The 22,201-nt window shown below is 43.7% G+C and overlaps 1 protein-coding gene across 1 annotated transcript; it reads left to right on the top strand.

Annotated features, from left to right (window-relative positions):
• Positions 1-5,613: 5,613 nt before the first annotated feature.
• Pax9 (paired box 9) lies at positions 5,614-19,957 on the top strand. The gene is made up of 4 exons (XM_027419633.2): positions 5,614-5,740; positions 5,962-6,957; positions 9,816-9,958; positions 19,703-19,957. The coding sequence occupies exons 1-4, from the start codon at positions 5,614-5,616 to the stop codon at positions 19,955-19,957; spliced, it is 1,521 nt and encodes a 506-aa protein (XP_027275434.1).
• The last annotated feature ends 2,244 nt before the right edge of the window (positions 19,958-22,201 follow it).

Below are 22,201 nucleotides of genomic sequence, written 5' to 3'. Positions count from 1 at the left end.
AACGGGGACAACACCGCATGACTATACACTCTGGTGTTTCACGCAGGGCTGCTGGATGAAGGAGCCCGGAGAGTGTTGGACCTAGAGGTCTAACTTCAATGCCCAGTGTCTAGGTGCGAGTTCAACATCCTGTCACCAACTGTGATTGATTCCCAGGTCTCTGCATCAACGGATATGCTCGTGATTGTTAAGATACTTCTTGCAGGATGATTTGGAACCTTCAAATGCCATATATAAATAGGGTCTTAAGCGGTTTGTCCCTACTTCAGCAGTTCACGCCCATCCAAAGGGTCTAGGGTTGCGGCCGGGCCCTAAGGAGAGGAAGCGCGCTCTCTAGATCCTGTAGCCTGCAAGCAACTCAGTTTCACCCAATAACGCTTTGTGGAGCATAACCTGAGCACCATAACTCGCCACTCCCGGTCATCGCAAGTGCTGCCCCGAAACCAGGACTAGAGGCGCGGCCTGCTTCTCCTTTATCTTTTCCAGAAGGCTTTAGGCCAATCGGGTCCTTCGAGGAGGCTGTCTTACTGCACCAGCACAAACTTCCGAGGGGAGGGTCACAAACAACTGTGCTAAAGGACCCGCATTTTTTCTCCCCCGCACGTCCCCTCACCCCCGCCACCAGCTGCAGCTGTCAGAGTCGAAGCTCAAGGTCGTTGAGTGACTGCGTGGACTGCGTCCTCGCCACCGCTGTAAATCCTTACTAGAAGTGTAACCGTGTCACAGCGAGGTCCCCTTCTGACAGCTACAGGGTCAGCCTGCCCTCTGCACACTATTCCCATCCCTTAGGAGAGACCTGATTCATGATTGCACTTGATGTCACTCAGCCACGAGTTTTGATCCTTGAATAAAAATGCGTTCCCTTTCGTTTGAGGCTTTAATAAACAAACGCAATCGTACCGCAGGAGGCTCAGAGGCATCTTTCTGAAAGCAACTCCACTGCTGAAAACTGAAAAATGGGTGTAATTTGCGTTCAGAAAGTGATGTTAGGGTCACAGCAATTTCCCGGGCCGTTATTTATTTTTACTTTAAAGTCTTCAGGGAAGATTTGCTTATATACTCGGAAACCTTCCAGTACGAGAACCCCAGCAATCTCGCTCGCCTTCTACTCGGGAGGGGGACTGGAGGTGGAGAACAATTACTGAATGACGCTAATATGGGGAAACTGAAAAGAAATGTCGATTGTTTTTATTGTAATAGAAGGAGTGAGCAAACAGAAAAACCAACCCCGGCTGATCGGAAACAGGCAGGCGGAGAATGAAAAGTGGGTTTCAGGCCGCAACAGGCCCCTCCCTCCCCTGGCCTGGGAAGGAGAGAGCCGGTGCTGAGCGCTCGCGGGACCCCACAGCCTCCAGCGCCAGCCCCTGCGCCGGGGGAGCCTCTTCCCAGCTCTTGCCCTCCCTCGGTCAGCCTTACCTGCTACAGAGGTGGAAAGGGTCTCGGTGTGCGTGGTTCGTCAGGCCGAAGCAAGGCGGAACAGTCAGGAAGCAACGCTCCGGGAGTCCTTGGGCTCCACTTGGGGTCCCTTGCAACTTCTGGCTACGCTGGTGCATCTGCCGCGTTGCCGGCGAGCCAAGGCCAGCAGGTCAGTGTGCGCACCCCTCCCGCGCTATCCTTCCCTACCCCAGGCCTGGTTGAGGACCCCTGCAGGCTGGCCCTGTCCCCATACCTCAGTGGTTGCTTCCTCTAGCTGCTACTGCCACCCGGGATTCGGGACACAAATTTGTTGGGCAAGCCTCCTCGGGTGGACCGGGCTTAGCCGTTGGAGCGGGGCGCGTCGCTTGCCCCGACATTTGCTGGGAAACTCAGGGGGTGAAGGAACGCAGACTCTGCAAGGCTGGGCCCTGATTGAGCGCCCAGATCCGAAGGAGCCTAATTGTCTTTTCTAAGTCAAGCGCAATGCCACACACGGATACTGGCTTGCGCACTCGAGGACCAGCCACTGCCTGAAAGTTTCCCCTGAACTCACTGACTCTGAAATTTCATGTCCAGGAGCTCGATTCTGGTTGCCTCTCTGTACTCCCAATGTTCCTCAGCGGGGCATAGTGGCCCAGTCTGCTTCTAGCGGGGGTGGGGGTGGGGGAACAAGTTGAGTTCGGATCCTAAGTACTCTCCCCCTACCGCCTGTGTTCACTATAACTGCGATAGGGAAAGACTCCCTCCCATCCACGCACCTCTGTCTCACCCTACCTTCCCTTCTGCGGCCACCATGGATCTGCACGCGCATAGAAGCTGTCCTTAAGTGCTGGCTGAGGTCAAATGATGGCTTCTGGAGTCGCTCACAGCCTGGACTGCTGCCTTGCGATGCTTAGCGCGAGGCCTTGGGAAGAGCTAGATTCCACTTCCTGCGCGTCTCCCAGCCCTCGCTGGTGCCGAAAGGGACGCGATGCACCACAGGTGGTGAGCCCATGACACTGGGACTACTGACAGATTTATGAAGACTTTACAAGCTTCTAGCCTCGGTCGTTGTGGGCAGCGTTGCGTGAGCAGAGGAGGAGAAGCCCTTGAGATAAAGCTCCGCAGGCAGCGGTGTGAGGGCCTAACTGCCCCTGCATCTCTGGGTTTGACTTCCACTGGAGGCTGCCCAGTGCCAAGTGTGTAGGATACTGGTGCAGCCTTCTCCTTCACACCCCTCTGGTCCTCCAGCTTCCAGTCTGCTACTAAGTAAATATTTACCCAGAGAAGGGGTCGCCCCAGAGGAGGCCTTAGCGCCTAGGGAGAAAGGCTTTTAGCTTCTCTGGCCTGAGCCAGATGCAGGCCTTTCTGGCCATGTTTTGGTTTTGGTCTTAAGTTTCTCCTTTTAGTAGAAATTCTCCCAATTCCTATATGACCTCCTGGATCCAGACTTCAGTAACCAGGGTCCCTGACCCTCAGTGACCTTCTCACTTTCTTGAAGTCCTGCATCTCTATGCCCAGGAAGGCTCACTGGTACTAAGTTTCTTTTCCCCCTCTCTCTGGTCCATTTGTGCATTCCTTCCTCTCTCTCACACCTCCTCTCTCCCCACTTTTGCTAGGACTCCAGAAATCACAGGCTCCATGGCCTCCAGGACACCATGTGCCCACGGGAAGGGAAGATTCAGCACTAGCCCCTTCTTGGAGGTGAAATGTCTCTCCTCTGTTCTTGCATCTCCAGTTCATAAAGTCCTTAATCACCGACTTTGGTTTGTCATGGGTGCTGAGTGGCCCAAAACATCCAAGATTGATTCATTCTGTGCTTCCCCGGAATGCTGTTAGGAGGGCCTGAGGGATGCTGAGGTGAGGACCTATGCCCAGTGAGATGCTGCCTGGCATGCCCAAGGCAGTTACAACAGCTAAGACTAAAAGCCACCAACTGCCAGATTCAGCAGATAGAAACCTATAGATGTCTGTGGAATGCGCAATGGTGAGGGACACAAGTGTCCGCCAAAGGAGTAGCAGTGATAAGAGGATGCTGTGTGTTTAGTCACCAAGCCAGACCACCAGACACAGAGATCTCTAGATCACTCTGGGTTAATGAAGTTAGTTAGATTCTCATTAGGACACTAGCTAGGCCATGGCACTCCACAGTCTGGACACATTGTCCCTACATCATACAACTTCAAAAGAGTGTGAAATAATTAATGGGTGCACTGAAGTTGGGCAAAGAGCACACCCAGAGGACACTACATGCATGGGTTTGTGTGAGGTTTGCAAAGGTTCCTCACCCAGGGACAGAACATAATCTTTCCTTTGCACAGGTCTCAGGCTCCGTTTCTCAAGACATTTACAGGATCGAACATGGTGTGTGTGTGTGTGGGGGGGTGCTGCTTCTGAAATCTTGGTTCCCCGAGGCTCTCCATGTTATAGAGCATCCAACTGTGCCGCACAAGAAGCGCTGAGTTGGAGACAACGGTAAAACCACAAAGTCAAGCTGTGCAAAGACTTTAAACATTTGAAACCGACCAACAAAAATCAGGGGCTATGTTCAAGTATTTCTGTTTGTGAAACCTTGTGAGGTTCCTGATATGACACAAGACATTTGAAGTAATCTTTCAAATCCTTTCCAGCTCAGTCATTTGGATTCATAGTGTATGCTCATTACAGAAGCAGGCACCTGGAAATCGGCATTGATTTCCAAGACAGGCAGTTAATAGATTTCCTGGGCTCTTGTCAGTGGTGAGCCATCGGGGTTCATCTGACTTCCCTGTGTGCAAAATTGAATCCTCGGAAGAATGGGAGCATGACTCTACATCCTATGGGTACAAGAGGGGCCAGTTGTGAAAGCGATGCAGTAATAGCATCCTCTTTTCTGTATAATACAAATCCCCATATTATTCAAAGTGTTTCTCTTCTTTATTTTATCCACATTCTTCACAACTTTGACCCCATAAATAAATACATTGCTTCATCCCAAATTGTTCTCTCCTCTTTGGACTTCGGGTGAGTGAAGGTGAAAATCCACAGGTAGGCAGAACCATAGAATCTCTGGTAGCTAAATGAAATCACCGGGAATTGCATACAGATGCTCAGTTGCGTTGTCTACCTTCTTGGGACTGTCTTTCATATTAAAAACAAAATCTTTCAAGGTGGCTCACTGGTGTTAAGAACTCTGGCAAATTTTAACACAGAGAACCCAGGACCCTGCCTTCTGGGTGAATGGGGAAAGACCGGGTGGGGTGGGGTGAATGGCCTCTGCCATCAGCGCTCCAGGTATCAGCACCCCCTTCCTGCGCTCCCTTTAGTCTTGGAGTTTAAAAATTCTCCACAACTGGCGGTCCCAGCCAGCATCCTGCTTGACTGAGGTTTAGCCTCTGACGGAGAGACTAATCATCTCAGGCAGGGTACAGGAACGGGTCTCCTTGTCCTTAACACCTCAAGCTTTTCTCCCTTTGCCTCTGGTCTTTCTGTCTCTCTGATCGGCCTATCTTCTGAGCTCTCCTCATCCTGAGTGGACTGAAAGGGGTAGAATTTGTAGGGAAGATTCTTTTTGACAGTCCCCAAAGGTCAGCATTGCAGGAAGTTCTCAGTCATCTTCACGTCCCGGAGCTCCCTCAACTGTCGTTCTCACTTGCTACCTTAGAGTCCTAGACTCCAATTTCAATTCTGAGAGCTCCATCTCTTCCCCAAGTGGTGTCCTCGGGGTCCCTACCCGCTTAAAGTCTCTCAAACCCAGACCAAAGCTTATTCAGCGTTTTTACCAGCTTAATTTTGCACTGTTTGTGGCGCCCCCGAGGGAAGATGTCAAACACTCATAATCATTGTATTTAGTCACCCAGGTGCGGAGCCGGCCTGAGACAGCGGAAGGAGTTTCCCAGAACTGAGCTGTCACTCACCGGCCTGCACCAATTACAACGCAGATTGCCCTCGGGCCCACCTCTTTTGGGGTGTGTCACAAGTGAGTGATAGACTGAGCCGCCCGGCCCTGCTCAGCCCAGCCCACGTTGCTGCTTAGATTGAAATGCAGAACTCAAGCCTCTTTCTGGCCGGCACAGACTTCCTTTTACTCTTTCCTTTGGCACTCTCGTCGCCTCCTCCTGGGGAGAAGCCGAGGCAGCCGCGTCTTGGAGCAGCGACAGGTCGGCCTAGTGAGAGCAAGAGAAAAGTTTCTTTCTGGGAGTGCGGAACTGGGGCCGGGTTGGTATACTGCTCGGAGCAATGGGTGAGTGGCGGCGGGGAACGCTGTCAGAACCGAGGAGGGAGGGAGTGAGCAGGCGAGGGCGAGAGGGAGGGAGCTGGGGCGCGCAACCGCGCTCTATTGACTCAGACCGCGTCCCCAAGAGCTGTACGAGCATGCCAAGGGTCAGCGGCGACAGGGGTGCAATGGGAACTCCCGCTACAGGGTGGCAGTTAATGCCAGGTTTTGATTTTAAGAGGGCCATGGCACGGGAGAGTCCCGCAGCTCCAGTGTCAATCCAAGTTTTGTTGCACACGTGTTTACACATGCAAACAAAACAGAACAAAAACAAAACAACCCCTCAGCTTTCCCTGAACTCCGTCTAATAGCGCTGGGGGGAGGGGATAAGAATGTGGAGGGGAGCAAGGGCAGAACGTTTTGGTGCCAAGCAGGCAACCAGGGAGCGCTGGCACGTCAGGACCGATTTCCCCGTCTGCTTCGGAGAGTTTTGGGTGCCGGGAGCTGCCCTGGGTCTTTCTACTTGTTTGTAGCTGGAACGCGCAAAGCAGGAACGAGGTCTGGCCACAGCTTGTTCCGGGCTGTTTGGCCCAGGCCGAGACTGTCTGGTTTCGGGGCAGCCACAATCCTATCAGGAGGGTGTCATAGCTCTGTCATCGGACACTCGTGGAGGCCGAGTGGCAGGCGTTTGTCCCAAGAAGCGGGTGCGCGTTGTCGCGCGCTCTGTGCTCCTTTTGCAGAGCCAGCCTTCGGGGAGGTGAACCAGCTGGGAGGAGTGTTCGTGAACGGAAGGCCGCTGCCCAACGCCATTCGACTTCGCATCGTGGAATTAGCCCAACTGGGCATCCGACCTTGTGACATCAGCCGCCAGTTACGGGTCTCACACGGCTGCGTCAGCAAGATCCTGGCGCGCTACAACGAGACCGGCTCGATTTTGCCCGGAGCCATCGGGGGCAGCAAACCCCGGGTCACCACTCCCACTGTGGTGAAACACATCCGGACTTACAAGCAGAGGGACCCGGGCATCTTCGCTTGGGAGATCCGGGACCGCCTGCTGGCGGACGGCGTGTGCGACAAGTACAACGTGCCCTCGGTGAGTTCCATCAGCCGGATTCTGCGCAACAAGATCGGCAACTTGGCCCAGCAGGCCCACTACGACTCATACAAGCAGCACCAGCCTGCGCCACAGCCCGCGCTGCCCTACAACCACATCTACTCGTACCCCAGTCCCATCGCCGCTGCGGCTGCTAAGGTGCCTACACCACCTGGGGTGCCCGCCATCCCCGGTTCCGTGGCTATGCCGCGCACCTGGCCCTCCTCTCACTCTGTCACCGACATCCTGGGCATCCGCTCCATCACCGACCAAGGTAAGGCGCTCAGAGGCGGAGTGCTGAGCAGAGTGGGTTCCTGCACGCTGTCGGGAACCCCAGAACCTTCGGCCTCTGGCGAGTGTCTATCCCACCACCTGTGGCTTTTTCTTTTGGAAACCTAAGGAGTCTTCCCAGGGGGTGTCCTGATCTCATTAACTTGAAACTCTTGCCCCTCCGTTTCCTTGCCACACACACAGTCTGCAGCCTCATCTCAAACTGCCAGACCCATAACATCCCCCATCCCCAACACATGGTTCGCATTTTCCACCCTCCCCCGCCTCTCGCGCACTCGCGGCCTTAGCCGGGCTATTCTGCTTGGAGAGGGCAGCCCGCCGACTTAGGGAGCAGTGGGGGAGGCCTTAGCGGGCTTGGGTCTGCGAGCTGCAGATGCCACTGCCGGTAACTTGCTTACCGATCAGATGCAGCAGCTACGCGTCCCGCACGCTGTGGAAATTGTATTATTATTCTCGGATTCTGGCAATCAGGCCAAATTTGCTCAGGCAGGAAGTTCAAATGTCACCTAATTGGTTTCGTTCTTATGCTTCACTTCATTTTCTTCGGAAACGGAGGTTCGGGTTCCTAGTCTCTCTCTCTCTCTCTCTCTCTCTCTCTCTCTCTCTCTCTCTCTCTCTCTCTCTCTCTCTCTCTCTCTCTCTCTCTCTCTCCTCCCTCCCTCCCCTCCTCACACCTCCCCCTTGCCCCTTAACAGACGTTAATTATCAACCCTGCAGTTAGGGTGACAATTGCTTGATGATTCGCTGTTGTCCTTTCGGCTGCCCCCCGCCCGCCCCCCTCCCAGGCTCCCGCTTTCCTTAGCGTCCTCGGTACTGGGAAATGCCAGTGGCTACCGGTCCCCTTTCCGCAGATTTTTTCAGCCTGAATTTGCGCTGTTCTGGGTGTCTTTTCTGACTGCTCAGAAAAATCCCCCGGCACCCCCGCACCCTACGATCCGACTTCTCCGGGAAGCTTGAGTTTGTTTTCTTTTATTGTGCTGTTAAAAATAAAATCTAAAAGACATTAGCTTCTTTCTTGGTGTAAGGAGAACAAAAAGAAATTTAAAATGTTTTATTCACTCAATTTACTGCCCAGTTTTTCAGTGTAAGGTTTAAGACGGGCAGAGGAAAAATTTAAATAGGAAAGAGGAAAAATATTTCCTGTAACCATTTCTTGGTTTTTGACTTTCCACGGCATCCGCACAATGACCTTTTAAAGTAATTAAAGCAGTGCTTGATTTCTCATCTCCGTGTTTTCTGATTGGGAATTGACAAGAGTAAAGTTCTGAGTTATTTGGAACTAGTTGGAGCCTTAGGTGGAGATGCTGCCCTTGATTTATAGGATAAACTGACCTCACTGACATTTAAGGAAGGCCCTGTCCGTGGGAACGTGTGAGATCAGCAGAAATGGGGCTCACAGGGGGATCTCAGTTTCTTAAGATAACTTCAGGCTTGTGCCCACCGACTGCCTTTTGTCTGGGAAGGCAAAGGCCATCAGGCCTGAACCAGCCATGGCTTCCTGCTGCAAAAATGAGCCTGGCAATCTACTTGTTTGGAGGGGAGGCATGGTGAAAATAGGCTGACAGTTGAAAAGAAAACTTTTCTTCTCTGGGGAACCCTGCAATCAGACCAGATGTCAGGTAGGAAAGCATGGGATTATGGGAGGGAGTGACGGTTCCTTGTAGACACTGTTGTTTATTTTCGATGTCACCTTTAGACAACCAGGTTTCCGACAAAATCTGTGCATATAACAAGGTAACTTCCCTGGATGGCCACTCTTTGAAGGACCTATACCAGATAGAAGTGTTTAAAATCAAGTTTAAACGACACCCTGAAACTCTATACACAGGACCAAGGAGCAAAATATATACATGTAGTCTTCAAATACTTTTCTTCAGTATGCATGACTGTAGATACTGTGACAATCACCTTACTCTAGAAGTTTTTGTTGTTTGTATCTCCTTTGAGAACAGAAAAATAGGCACATGGTTTCATCCCTTTTCTTAAATTGAATTTTACTTTCATCTCTTTCTGATACTTAAAAACACCTTTCTTTTTTATTTATTTATTAGTTCTAGTCAGGGAACAAGCTTGTTTCACATGTAAGTCCCTAAAAACACCTTTCTTTAGCTGACCCATTAACATTCACGGTTTAATTAAAAATATGCATATAGACTTACTCATTTAGCAGGCAGAGAACGTAGGGGGGGGTCCCATATACACACAACGTGGAGATCTGTGCATGGATATTTTGCATGCGCATTGTGGGCGTCATTTAGTTATTTGTTTGCAAAGGACTTTGCAGGTCTTTTGTTCTGTCGTGTTGACAGAACTATCAGATCCCCACAGTGCGGTGAGCATTTTTCAGGCTGTCTTTGAGCAAGACACACTTAGGCCACTACTCCTCTCTCCCGCATCAGTCTTCCCTCCCCAATGGCAGGTCTTTGCCACTCTCCTCCAGTAAGGACAGGGGTGATGAATTAATATCCAACTTCACAACTCTGGGTTCTTTCTTCCATTTGGAAAAATATTCGTCTCTTTCAACCCATTCCCTGAGAGATCAAGAAGGGAGAAAGGAAATCTAACGCTGGTTTAAAAAAAATAAAACAAAACAAAGCAAAACAAAATTCCGTCAGGCGTGGGTGAAACTTAACTCACAGGCCTACTTTCAGGCCATTAAAACTTCTCCAGGCCCTAAGCTGAAAACCGAGAGGTCTACCCTTGGGCCCAGCGCCGGTAGGAAGCCTAGTGCAAGGAGTTGACCCAAGGTCTTAGCCCTGAAGCTTTGTGGTTAGGGATTCGGGTGTTGTCTCAGGAGGGGGCGCGCGGGTTGAGCCTGACAACTCTCTTCCACCTTCCTAGGAGTGAGCGATAGCTCCCCCTACCACAGCCCCAAGGTGGAGGAGTGGAGCAGCTTGGGCCGCAACAACTTCCCGGCCGCCGCCCCGCACGCAGTGAACGGACTGGAGAAGGGGGCCTTGGAGCAGGAGGCCAAGTACGGCCAGGTGAGGAGGAGAGGGCTTGGCCAGGCAGGCCTCCTGGTGCGGGGGATTGGGAGATGGAGGACGCAGAGCTTTTCAGAGCCTCGACGGAGAGAAATGCCCACTGGTGCCAGGAGATGGGTCCCAGGTTGACTAAGTCTGGGCTGAAGTTTGAGTAGAAGTCTAACATCCCGCTGCACGTTTGGCCCCCAGCCCTTTCACTACACCTAGCCGATCTCAGTTAACCCAAGGCCGAGCTTCGGAGTGGCCGGGCTTTGGGCTTTAGAGCAGCGCCCTGCCAGCGGGCTGCAGCCTGGACACCGCCAGCTGGAGTCGCAAGGCTTGTGGGCGGCTGCGGGCCCCGTGCAAAGACAGTTCCCCTGCCTGGACTTCCAGAGACCAGCTTGTCCGGCGATAATGGAAGAGGTGCAGCCAGATAAATGTAATAAACTTACCATTTCCCGATTAAAGGTCACATCATAATTTCCCAAGGGAGGTTAGTGAGAAAACCTCAAATTATACGGACTGGCTGTGGACCGTTTAATTTTCCTTTCCCTCCCTCTGGCCCTCCCTCTACTCTCTGAAGGAAAATTTAAAACACTCGTGCTTCCTTTTCTTTTTTCCCCGTTGAGAAGAACTAAGCAGCCGCCACACAAAACCGTGAGTCCAAATATATCAGTATGCTAGAATGAAGATTTCAAAACTCAAATGCGGACTTAAGGCAGTGTAAGGCATTTACGGAGTAGACTCCACCTTGGAAGCTTCAAAGTACTTAGTGTTATCTTAAAGCCTCAAAACTTTTTATTTCTTGTCAAAATCAGTTACAATATTTATTGGAACTTATTATCCTTATCCATTGGGGGACATCCCAACCATCATTTTCTCTAACAAATTACATTTCTATTTCCTAGTCCCTCTCAAGTATTGTCAGGATGCATTAGTAGCTAGCTATTCCCTGGCAAATAACACCAAAAACAGCAAGGAAAGAGAGCCGCTTTCTTAGTCTGGTTCCACTGTAAAGAATGCCCATGAGGTATCGTAAGCAAACTCACCATTTTCTTTGCAAAGACCTGCCTGTAACAATCTGCTCACAGAGAGGCGGTGGTGCGCAGTGGTTAGACGCCTGGCGCTTTGGTACTGCTGCTTCTGAAGCAAGCTGTTAGCTCATTTAGAGCCTCAGTTTCGAGATAAGAAAATAATAGTCCCAAAGTCAGTACATCGATAGGGCCCTTAGGAAACATTCATTAAATATCCCCTGTGGTTCCAAATGGCAGTTAGAGATTGACTTTTAAAAACAAGTGACATTCATAATAGGCATTGTTTAGAAAATCTATAGTAAGAAACATTCCTCCAAGCATTTGTGACAAACAATAGGAAGTGTACACAAAGCATCAAGAACAGTAGGGAGCATTTAACTTTAACAGGGGCTCAGTGCCTTCTGTTGCTCATTGTTTTGGGGAATCACACTGTGAAGACTGGAGTTCAGAAAAAGCTCCAATTCCCACAGGCAGTCAATGAACCAGCTTAAAAAAAAAAAAAAAGCGGTTTCCTCATCCAAAAACCTTCATAGCTTCATAGCTACTTTCATTTTCTCCTCCCTTGAATGATGTATCTGTCAGTGAAACTTGTTTAGAAATGGCTAATTTATCATATGCTTTAAAACTAAACTGACAGTTTATTTAAAATAAATAGCATTCGAGTAATTTGCTGTTTCCTTAAAAAATCATTTACAAAGAATTTTAGATGACTGAATTACATTTTATAAAAGCAAGTAATTTAAGGAAAAAGTGGCCAAATAGATGCTGTTCTAAATGTTATAATGCTTAAGAGAACAGGCCACCAAATCAAAGGATATTTCCATCAAATTTATATTTGAAGAGCTCTGAATTGAGATGTTGCCCCATACTGCCATGTCAGGAGATAATTCAAATGTTACACAATCATAAAACTGCAAGAGTTTCTAAGCACAACCTAAACCAGTGTGTACAACATTATGATAAAGGCTGAAGATAGGTTAAGGAGGCAAACACTTCACTTTAGACACTGATTTCTTGATGTAATATTACAATAAGCTCATAAGAATAGGAGTTGCATGTGTGTGTGTGTATTTCTCTTGCAATATTTTTAAAGCTAACTTTAATTTTACAAGTTGCCACTGCCCCTACAAAGTATTGTTAGCATATTCGGATAAAAAGGTTAACTCAGGTACCCATTGCCCCTCTGGCCAACAAAACTTAAAAGCCCTTAACAAAGGAAAGCTGAAAAAAAATCACCTGCAATATATTTGGGTGTTCACAGTTATAATTAACTACCGTGCTATTCTTAAAAGCTAGTTTCCTTTTGGTGCACTCAGTGGGGGATTGAGAGAACAGACTCAGAGCTCAGGGTATATTTTCTTGGAAGACACCTGTAAAATGACCACAGAACAAGCCGGCAACTGAGTACTGAGTCTATGGGCTACCATGATCTAGAGTTCCTATTTTCAGGTCAGACTTCAAAGATGACTGATCACCAGGAATTAGAACTGTGTGCACATTTCAGTCATACCCGTACCTATTCACTGTGTTTGAAAATTAGTTTAGAATATCCAAATTCATCTTGCACATTCAAGCTGTAATTCATATTGGAATCCCATTCAGAAGTCTTTGTTGACTAGGATAGAATATTTATTTATCTTAGATTTTTTTCAACCACACTTACTATTGGGCAGGAAATCCTTACTCTCATCTACTTGTGAAAGGAAACAATGTTTTCTATTTGATTTTCTTCTGTTGAAGGCAAAAAAATCTTGACTTAATGTTATCAAGTGAAAAAAAACATGATTAGATAAACATAGGTGTTGGGCTATATCTGTAATTTGGAAAGTTAATAATTGATTTTATTTACACAGTTCATAAATAAATGCATAGTTTTTGAAAAGTTATCTCCAAATAGGCATGTTTCCTCAGAACAAACATATCACTTACCTGCTACTCTAGAGTAATATGAATGATGGCTTTACAGGTTCCCAGGACTTTCATTTTGAGGTTGAATATGTTAATGGAGCAAGAAGTTTAATATGACATTCTTTAGCAATTGAGATGTCAGAAATAAAGAATAGTCATAAATAATTGCACTAAGATGTTCAGAATTAAATGAATTGTGAAAAAAGCTGGGATTAAAAATGTAGCTTAATCTAAATTCTCACAAAGTATTCATTTGCACATTACTTTAAATGATGATAAAAATGAATCATCTTGTATACAATTTCCTAGTGAAATATTTTAAAAACTTTGATAATCAAAAAACAAGTAAGTTCAAAAAATTTAGAACTTGTGTTCCTGAACATAATATTTTCATGAAGACAGAAATGAAGTTGCACTGAATTTTCTTCACAGTAAATAAAGTTAAGTTTTTGTGAAATTAATTTATAATTTTATAGAGAATGACATTTTAGACAAATTCCAATAGTCTTTGAAATTCATCATATTTATGACAAACTAAATAATTGTATGTCAGTAAAATGTGTCATGTGAAATAGCAACAAAAGATAGTTTAAAGACTGTAAAATCCAGATCACTAGATGAAAGGGTTCTGAATGTTTTTTATGATCTTATGTTATCTGAGATGACTGACATGCTAAATGATTTGATCATTGTACAATGTATACATGTATTGAAGCATCATACCGTACCCGATAAATACATATAATTATTGTTGTATGACAAGAGAATACAAAATAAAATTAAATAAATCAGTGTAAGGCTATATCAATTTTGATAACATTTTAGAAACAAAATTTAGAAAACACTAAATACCATACTAGCTTCCCATTACCTAGAGACATTTCAATCTATAATGGTGTAACTAAAAGTAATTCTCTTGGATGAATGTTGAGCCATCTTTATGGCTGTCATTTCATTTAGTCAGGTTTGTTTTACTAAGTCGTTACACAATAAAGAAGGGAAGAACAGTAGTTAGAAAGACAATTTCAGAGAATAATTTCTCAAAAATACCTACTTATTTTCAGATGTGAATTTGTTTTTGTCTATGAAACTGATACTGTAAATATATGTGAGGCACAACTGTTTTTATGGCCAAATATATTTTATCATGAAGCCAGAGTGAACTCGTGTTATTAGAAAGGAAAGGCCAAGTAGATTGGAGGAGTGGCTGATAGACAGATTGTTAACAGAGAAGCTGGCACTAGACTGTTATTTGCATTTTTTTCAAGAGAGAAACTGTTGAGTAGACAATTCCCAGAATTTGAAAAATAGTCTTTAACTTGTAATTTCCAGACAGTTGTCATACCAGTTTTTTTTTTTTTTCATGGTCACAAGTGTTTGGATACTAATGCATTTCCATTTTCTTAGAGGGGGAGGAATACAAGGAACAACCATAAATCAAATAGTGAAATGGCTGGTTGGAACTTTTATTTACTTTTGCCAACAGTTTTACTCATTTGGCTTGCTTGAAGTAAATACTTGTTCTGTTATAAAGGGGGGAGGGGGCTAGCTCTTTGTTTTGTTCTTACAACAGGAGAATCGTATCTTTTTCGATCACAAGTCTTCATTCAGTAAGTCATTTATGAAATGCCTGTTATGTTCCATTTTTGTGAGGATACAAGGTGATTAATGCAGGTCCCTGTCCTCTAATAACCTGCCAACACAGCCATGTGGCCACCTGACTCAAACTATATTACACCACCAGTATTCCTCTAGAAGATATCTTCTAGTGTTCACGAGATAAAAGCTGTCTTTTTTTTCCTGAGACAACTCAACAAAGACAACTAACTCTTTCCAGGGTATGCAATTGGCTTGTTTTGCTTTGTATCAGTAAATCTCATTTCTAAAATTAAGTAGAAGGTAGCAGCTGGTTGTGAGGAGGAAAGGTACAGCATTCTTTCAGGGAAAAGAATTCTTAATTCTTATTGCTTTCTTGGAAGATCTTTGTGAAGGGCTGAAGGGTTGAAGTCTTATTTATAAAATATTTAGGCAAAGTCATTTTCAAAGACGGGATTGCTATTACATTCCTGTTGCAGGGTTTCATTTGACAAATTTGTTTACTTTTCCCTTGGGATTCCGTATGTTGGTTGATTTATAAATCATATTTACAATCCAATTAAATAGTGTAATTTAACATGTTTGCTCCTACTATATTTATGGTGTACATTTGGTAGTCTCTACTCAGCCTAATTAGCTTTTCAGATTAATTACATGCCCTTCACTGAAAACATTAAGCAGATTTGGGGCGTTGAAGTTTACTCCTTTATTGGAGAGCATAAACAAACCAGTGATACCTGTGCTTGTTTTCCTTTGCTGTGGAAAATTTTACCCTTTAAGTGATTTCTTCATGAATAATGACCACTTTACCCAGTAGAGATTTATTACTTTTGCTAATGTCATGTTTCAAAATTAATAGTGAGAAAATTGGTATTTATTGAGTCACTGGAATGAATGAACAGTGAAGGTGGCTGGGGCAAGGGCATTTTGAAGCACTTTTGTTTTTTCTTGCTTAGTCCCCCACCCCACCCCTATTTTGAAATCTGAACTCCTAACAGCAGAATGAAACTCCCGCTTGTCCTGGTCAAGTCATAAACACAGGGATAAACTGAGAGTTACTATGCTAAGGCTGAGGAATTCTACCATTTCTCTCTCTTTAAGCGACCAGTTGCTTCCCTTTGTATATATATGATGAAGCTACCTCTCTCAACCTGTTGCTCCCTCTTGGTTTTTTTCTGCAACAAAGAGGGGATTGAACCACCAAACTGACAACCAGCAAATACCATGGCGTTTTCAGAACCTTGAAATACTCAGTATTACCACAGATGATAACAAGCAAGTTTGGTAGTTTAGGTATGAGAAGTTGGGTAAATATGGAAAAATTAATAGGATATGCTATGTTTGATAAATGGATATAGTTATGGAGTAAATAAAGTACATGAGAGCAAGGTTAAAGCCCAAGGCTTTGCCTCCCCACGAAGAGAGCATTAAATGAGGTGAGAGTCTGACGCAGTCTTTCTGGGTCATATTTAAGGGGAGGGGTAATGAATGGGACCATGTAAGCTGATTTCAGATACAACAGAATAGCTTATGCTGCATTGAGAACGAGGGGTACATAGTGAATCACACCCCCAGCATTCCACCAAAAGCACAGTTAGGAAACATCTAGCAGTGATTGAAAATGGAATTCAACAACAGATATTTTCTCCCAGGTAGAACATTATTTTGGCACACACATTAAATCTTTTGACATCAGGCACTTAGAAAATGTAGAGTCAAGTTTTCTATTATTTTAGAGCTAATTTTAATATTTTCCTCCTGTGTTGGAGATTGAACCCAGGGTTGTATGCACACTAAGCTAAGAATGTATCCTACCACTGAGCTATACTACCATCCCATAATATTCTTACTCTATTTTTCTGTATTTACTAATACATTGGTATTAGTAGTATTAAATACTAATTAATGGTAGATAGGGGCAAAACAGATGTGGACACCATTCCATAATTCTACTGGAATGATTACATTTCAAACTAATTTTAACAAATATTGGGGAAAATAAAATAAATAGTGAATAAAAGCAATTAAAGCAATAATCTCTGCAATGCTAGACTATTCCCCACCCTCCCCTGTAATTTGATGGTTACATAGATTTTCGTTAGCCAAGAACTCTAAAGTAAGTTCTTTTGAGACATAATTAGTTATTCTTAAAAAAGGAGACATACATTTTTGTTTGTTTTGTTTTGTTTTATCAGAAGAGAAAAAATCTAGTGAAGAGAATTGAGTTCTAGGAGAAGGAAGAATCTTTTACTAGTGCTGTAGTTTGAGGTTAAATTATACCTCCTTCTGACTGTCTAGGAAAAATATCACAGCAGACTACAGAAGACCCTGCAGCATCAGGCAGGATGTGTGTGATGGTCTTTAAATGTGTGGTCATTTCCCAACTTTCTAAATGGCTTTGTGCATAAAGAGAAGATAGGCCAGGCAGTGGTGGTGCATGCCTTTAATCCCAGCTCTCAGGAGGCAGAGGCAGGCAGATCTCTGTGAGTTCAAGGCCAGCCTGGTCTACAAAGTGAGTTCCAAGACAGCCAAAACTGTTACACAGAGAAACCCTGTCTTGAAACCATCCCCCAATACACAAATAAAAAAAGATAGAATTTCAGTTTTGTTGAACAACAAAATGAAGTCATTCCTTTGATAATTGTTCTGAGCTTTACTTAAAAGGACATCAATTGGGAGGCCCTTTGAAGTACATCTTAATTTCATCTGGGTATAGTAGTGTATAACTGTGATCTCTGGTTGGAAGGCTAAGACAAGAAGGACATGAGTTTCAGGCCAGCCTGGGAACATAGTGAGACCCTATTTAAAAACAAAAACAAAAGGTGGGCAGAGTGGTGCATGCCTTTAATTCCAGAATTTGGGAGATAGAGGCAGGTGCATCACTGTGGTTTTGAGGCAAACCTGATCTACATAGTGAGTTCCAGGACAATCAGAGATACATAGTGAAACCATGTCTCAAAAACAAACAAACAAACAAAAACAAAACCCAAACTCCCCCCAAACAAATGAATAAAAACAAAAACAAACAAAAACCCAAACAAAAACCCCAAACCCCCAAACAAATTAAATTCCAATTGAACATAACATTATATATATATATATGTATATACATATATATATATATATATATATATATATTACAAGAATATATATATATTCTCGTAATTGTGAAAAGATGAACAGTTTAGAATGAGCTATTGTTTCCTATTTTTGTCTCTTGAGCAGGGTTTCTCTCTGTAGCCCTGGCTGTCCTGGAACTTGATCTGTGACCAGGCTAGTCTTGAACTCACAGATTCACTTGCCTCTGCCTCCTGACTACTGTAACTCAAGGTGTGCACTACCACTGCCTGACTGAGCTATTGTTTATTAATCCTTATTATAAGATAACTTGGAAATTTCTAGGTGCCTGGGACATAAGAGGTACTCAAGGGTCTTTCTTGTCTTTTCTCTTCCATTTTTAAAAAGACTATACAATGACAAAAAGAAGAATATATGTATTCTTTTATTTCTTCCTCCTCTTGCCACCTCTTGTCCCCTTCTCTTTATCCTAACTCTATCTCCCCTCCCTCTATGCTCCCAATTAGCCTAGGAGAAGGAATATAGGTCTCTCTTAGGGTTCTCTTTGTTTCCTAACATCTCTGGTGTGTGGATTGTAGGTTGGTAATTCTTGGTTCTATGTCTAAAATCCATTAATATATGTATTCTTATAAACCAAAGATTTAAGATGAGGTTTTGTCAGAACTTTATGGGGAATGCTAATGTGCAACCATATATATTCTACCACAAATGTGTGTAGATATGTATAGATATTCCTTTTACACTTAGAAAATAGGCCTTTAGACCACACACCATTATATTATCATAGATGTGGAAGTAAAAATGATGACCAAATGAATTAATTCAGAAAACAGTATTTGGAACTAAATGAGAAGGGATATAGCTTCTTGGTGGATGGCATGCTGGGTGTGTTCAAAGTCCTAAGCTCAATCTGAGTACACGAAAGAAAAGCACCATTTCTTTCCTAACTTAATTGGACAAAGCATCTAATATGAGTCTGATTTACTGAGCTCTAGGGATTAAATTATGTTTTCTTATACAATTCTGGTATTTACATTACTTTTTCACTAGGAAACATGTTGACATGTTAGTCCAGTCGTGTCATTTCCAGGAAACAAGATTTAGTCTTTATCTTTAAACAGAGTAGAAACTGGGAGGAAAAAATGAACCACTTGAAGGGTGGGGAATACTCAAGCCAGAGAGGGATTAGAAATCAGGGTGTTTTGGTGTTGTTAATAGTAACGATACCAACAATGATTTATTGAATGCCAAGAAAGCACTGGTTTCTAGGCAAGCTTGCTTGCCAAAGCCATTGCATTTTGTTTGCAAACAAAGATTTCACATTAAATTCATTTAAAGGGATTTGTCCATAGGGCTTTAAAAAAGCAAAACAAACAACAAACAAACAAAAAACCCAAACTTTGCAAATGCAAAATTTCCATTTCAAAGCTACACCTACTCATTCATATTTGTGGAGAAAATTTCCTTCCTGATAAAATTATAAAAAAAATATACCCCCAAACTTCATTAAGAAAGCAAACAAACTCCAAACAACAATAAGAAAATCAACAGCAAAAACCCTTACTAGAAAAGCCCCAATCTTACACATCCTTTTTCCAAGTGTCATTTTCAATATGACTTCTTCAAATATGGTCCGTGTTTTACTTCACAGAAGGTTTGCTCATTTTGAGTTTCTAACATAACAACCCACACCTTGTGCCCTTCTCTCCTGGAAATGAAAGCTACATGGAACAGGCCTGTCACAATGCTTCAACAAAAGAGCTGAACAAAACCCAAGTTCCAGGAAGGTTGACAAAGGCTGTGGAGAGCCGCTTAATCACAGTTGACTCTTTCTTGCCCTGCCTCACCTCCATAGACTTTCAAATCACAAAAGTAAGAATTGTGGATTTTCTGGCTGTAGCTTCCTCAGAAACGTTTGTATAAAGAACAGTATCTTGCTTTTCAGCACTGTGTTTGTTTAAGTAGCAAGACTGGATACTTTTAGGTCAAAGTAAGGTTAAAAGGAAGTCTAGGAGAAAAAAAGCCAGCCCTGGAGTAGAACCACAACTGTGAACTCACTCCGAATTTCTGTTATGTGTCTAAAGACTGGAGAGATGTTGAATAATACTGCAATGTGATTTTCCTTCGTTTCTTCTGTCTTTCCTTTCAGGCACCAAATGGTCTCCCAGCTGTGAGCAGTTTTGTATCAGCATCCAGCATGGCTCCTTACCCTACTCCAGCTCAAGTGTCACCGTACATGACCTATAGTGCTGCTCCTTCTGGTTATGTGGCTGGGCATGGGTGGCAACATGCCGGCAGCACCCCACTGTCTCCCCACAACTGTGACATTCCCGCATCACTGGCTTTCAAGGGAATGCAGGCAGCCAGAGAAGGTAGTCATTCCGTCACAGCTTCTGCACTCTGATGGGAACTTCTGTTTCCAGCAGCTTCACTTTGGTCTCCTCCCTCAGCACCTCCTCCCCCTCGTCACACCCCACCTTTGCAGTGGTCCAGCCCGCCTGCCTCAAGAGCTGGCTTTATGGATTCATAATCTCTGTGCCGATGACACTTAAATATTTCTTGTTGTAACTTTTTTTTTTTTTGCAGAAAATTTGGCTTAACTTTAGGATTTAAAACAAAAGCAACTCTAAAGATTGAATGAGACATTTGTGTTGCCCGCACACCGTTTTAACATAGTGAAGAAATCTATACCCCTCAAAGGGCTTATGGGACTCTGAAGACCTATCTTTGGTAAAACCACACATGTATATTTATTCTAAATCAACCTGAACTTTTGAAATGTGCAATTGTTGATATTTTGCAAAATCAATAAAGGAAAACAGATACCCTTTAATCAAATAATGTGACCAGATAAGCCTTAATTCACCATTAGGAAACCAATCAATAATTGACTTGTGTGATCTTTTGCTTATTTTTTAAGAGATGACATATTTTGTTGAAATATATATATATATAGAACCCAAGCAATATTGAAAATTTCCTTCTTTTGGTGTTTTGACTTGGTTCTTAATACAATAATGTTTATATTTCTATTAGCTTGTAAATATGGACTCTGATGATGCATTTGTGACTTCATTCTATGGGATACCCCTCCTCCAACACCACCACCTCTATTTTTTTTCTTTTTTTGCAAAGGTGACTTTCTGGCAACATGCTTTTCTCTATTTGGTGGTGGGTCATTTGGGCTCTTGGACCTGGACTTGCCTCCAAATTGTGTGTGTGCAGTGAAGGCTTCAGCATCTCACGAAGGATACTTTCTTTCTGCAGCAGAGGACTCAAAACACAGACAAAACAAGCCACTTTCCTATCTGTATCCCAGCCAAACAACACACATGCCAAGCATAGGGCAACAAGAGGCTATAGCCACAAGTCTCTGAGGGAAATCACCTAGACACAAGTCTAATGTGAAATGTGTGTTTTTTTTTTTTTTTTTTTTTCAGAGACACTTACAATGAACTTTACATGATTGAAAAAAAAACCACTGTGAAATGAAATTGTACTGTTACTGTTGGCTTACCTGTGTGTTTAGCAATCTCAGCCCCAAATTATCTTGTAACTTAAAAGGAAATGGAGAATTCTTCTCTAATGAATGTAACAATGGCTTGCTGTGAAGTTTACATTGTGTACTGAATCATGTTTCACATTTAGGTCAATTGGTGTTGGTATTAGAAATACAAATGCTATTTAATTTTTAGCAAATTCCCTCTATTCATTTACAGAATTACAGAACAGAGATTAACTGCTAAACCTTTCTAGACCAATTTGATTTTCACTTTAATGTTATGAATAGAGTTTTGGGGATATGCATATGTGTGTGTTACCCTGTGATTATATATCTTACTTTAGAATAATCCATTTTCCTTGGCAAGATTCTACAGTTTGCATTCCTTCTGCTTAGGAGGTTCCTCTTGCTTGGCTAAATAGGGTTAAAAGTAACCTATAGGGTTAAAAGAACATTGGCAAAGTTCATCTATTGAGATATTACTGTACTGTGGGGTGTCTTGGCATTAATTCCATTCAATAACTAAACAGGTACCTCCCTAGAAGTGGATATTAAAGATGCCGGTTTGTTGGCAGATTTGGTTTCTTTGCAATTGTGCTATGCACAGCTGACAGAGCAACCCAGTCCTGCTATGCAGGTTTCATCGCCTCTTCTAAAGCTCAGATGGCTAGGTCAGCTATTTTTTGAGTTCCTAGGATATAAACTGTAAGCAGATTTTTTTGACACAGAATAATGTTCAAGGAACTGCTTTTTTTCAAACAGCAGATGTCTTATAGAGAGCTTCTTTGTAAAGCAACCGACATTCATTGCTACAAACAGGATTATAACTTCAGGAGAAGAAAAGCAGAAGGAGCCAATGAACTCTCAGGGCCATAGTATTCCTTTGATCTTGTAAAACTCCTCGTTGACGTCTGGAGTTTCCAGTGTGGTGAGAAGATAGACTATAACCGAATGGCACAAAGATCTAATCCAATATTTTGGTGGAGACTTGCAAAGCATGCAATAGAGGAACTTGCCTGCCATCCAGAAAAATTGACTTAAGGTACAGAATTATTCTTTGTCTAATGTTCTTAGGTGGTTATTAGGGGTGTTGAAAAATATCAATTGTTTGTATGGAAATACAACTAATAATGTTATTTTCCTTAT

This window comes from Cricetulus griseus, chromosome 5 (genome assembly GCF_003668045.3).
Source record: "Cricetulus griseus strain 17A/GY chromosome 5, alternate assembly CriGri-PICRH-1.0, whole genome shotgun sequence".
NCBI lineage: Eukaryota > Metazoa > Chordata > Mammalia > Rodentia > Cricetidae > Cricetulus > Cricetulus griseus.
This window is presented reverse-complemented; position numbering and strand designations above follow the sequence as displayed.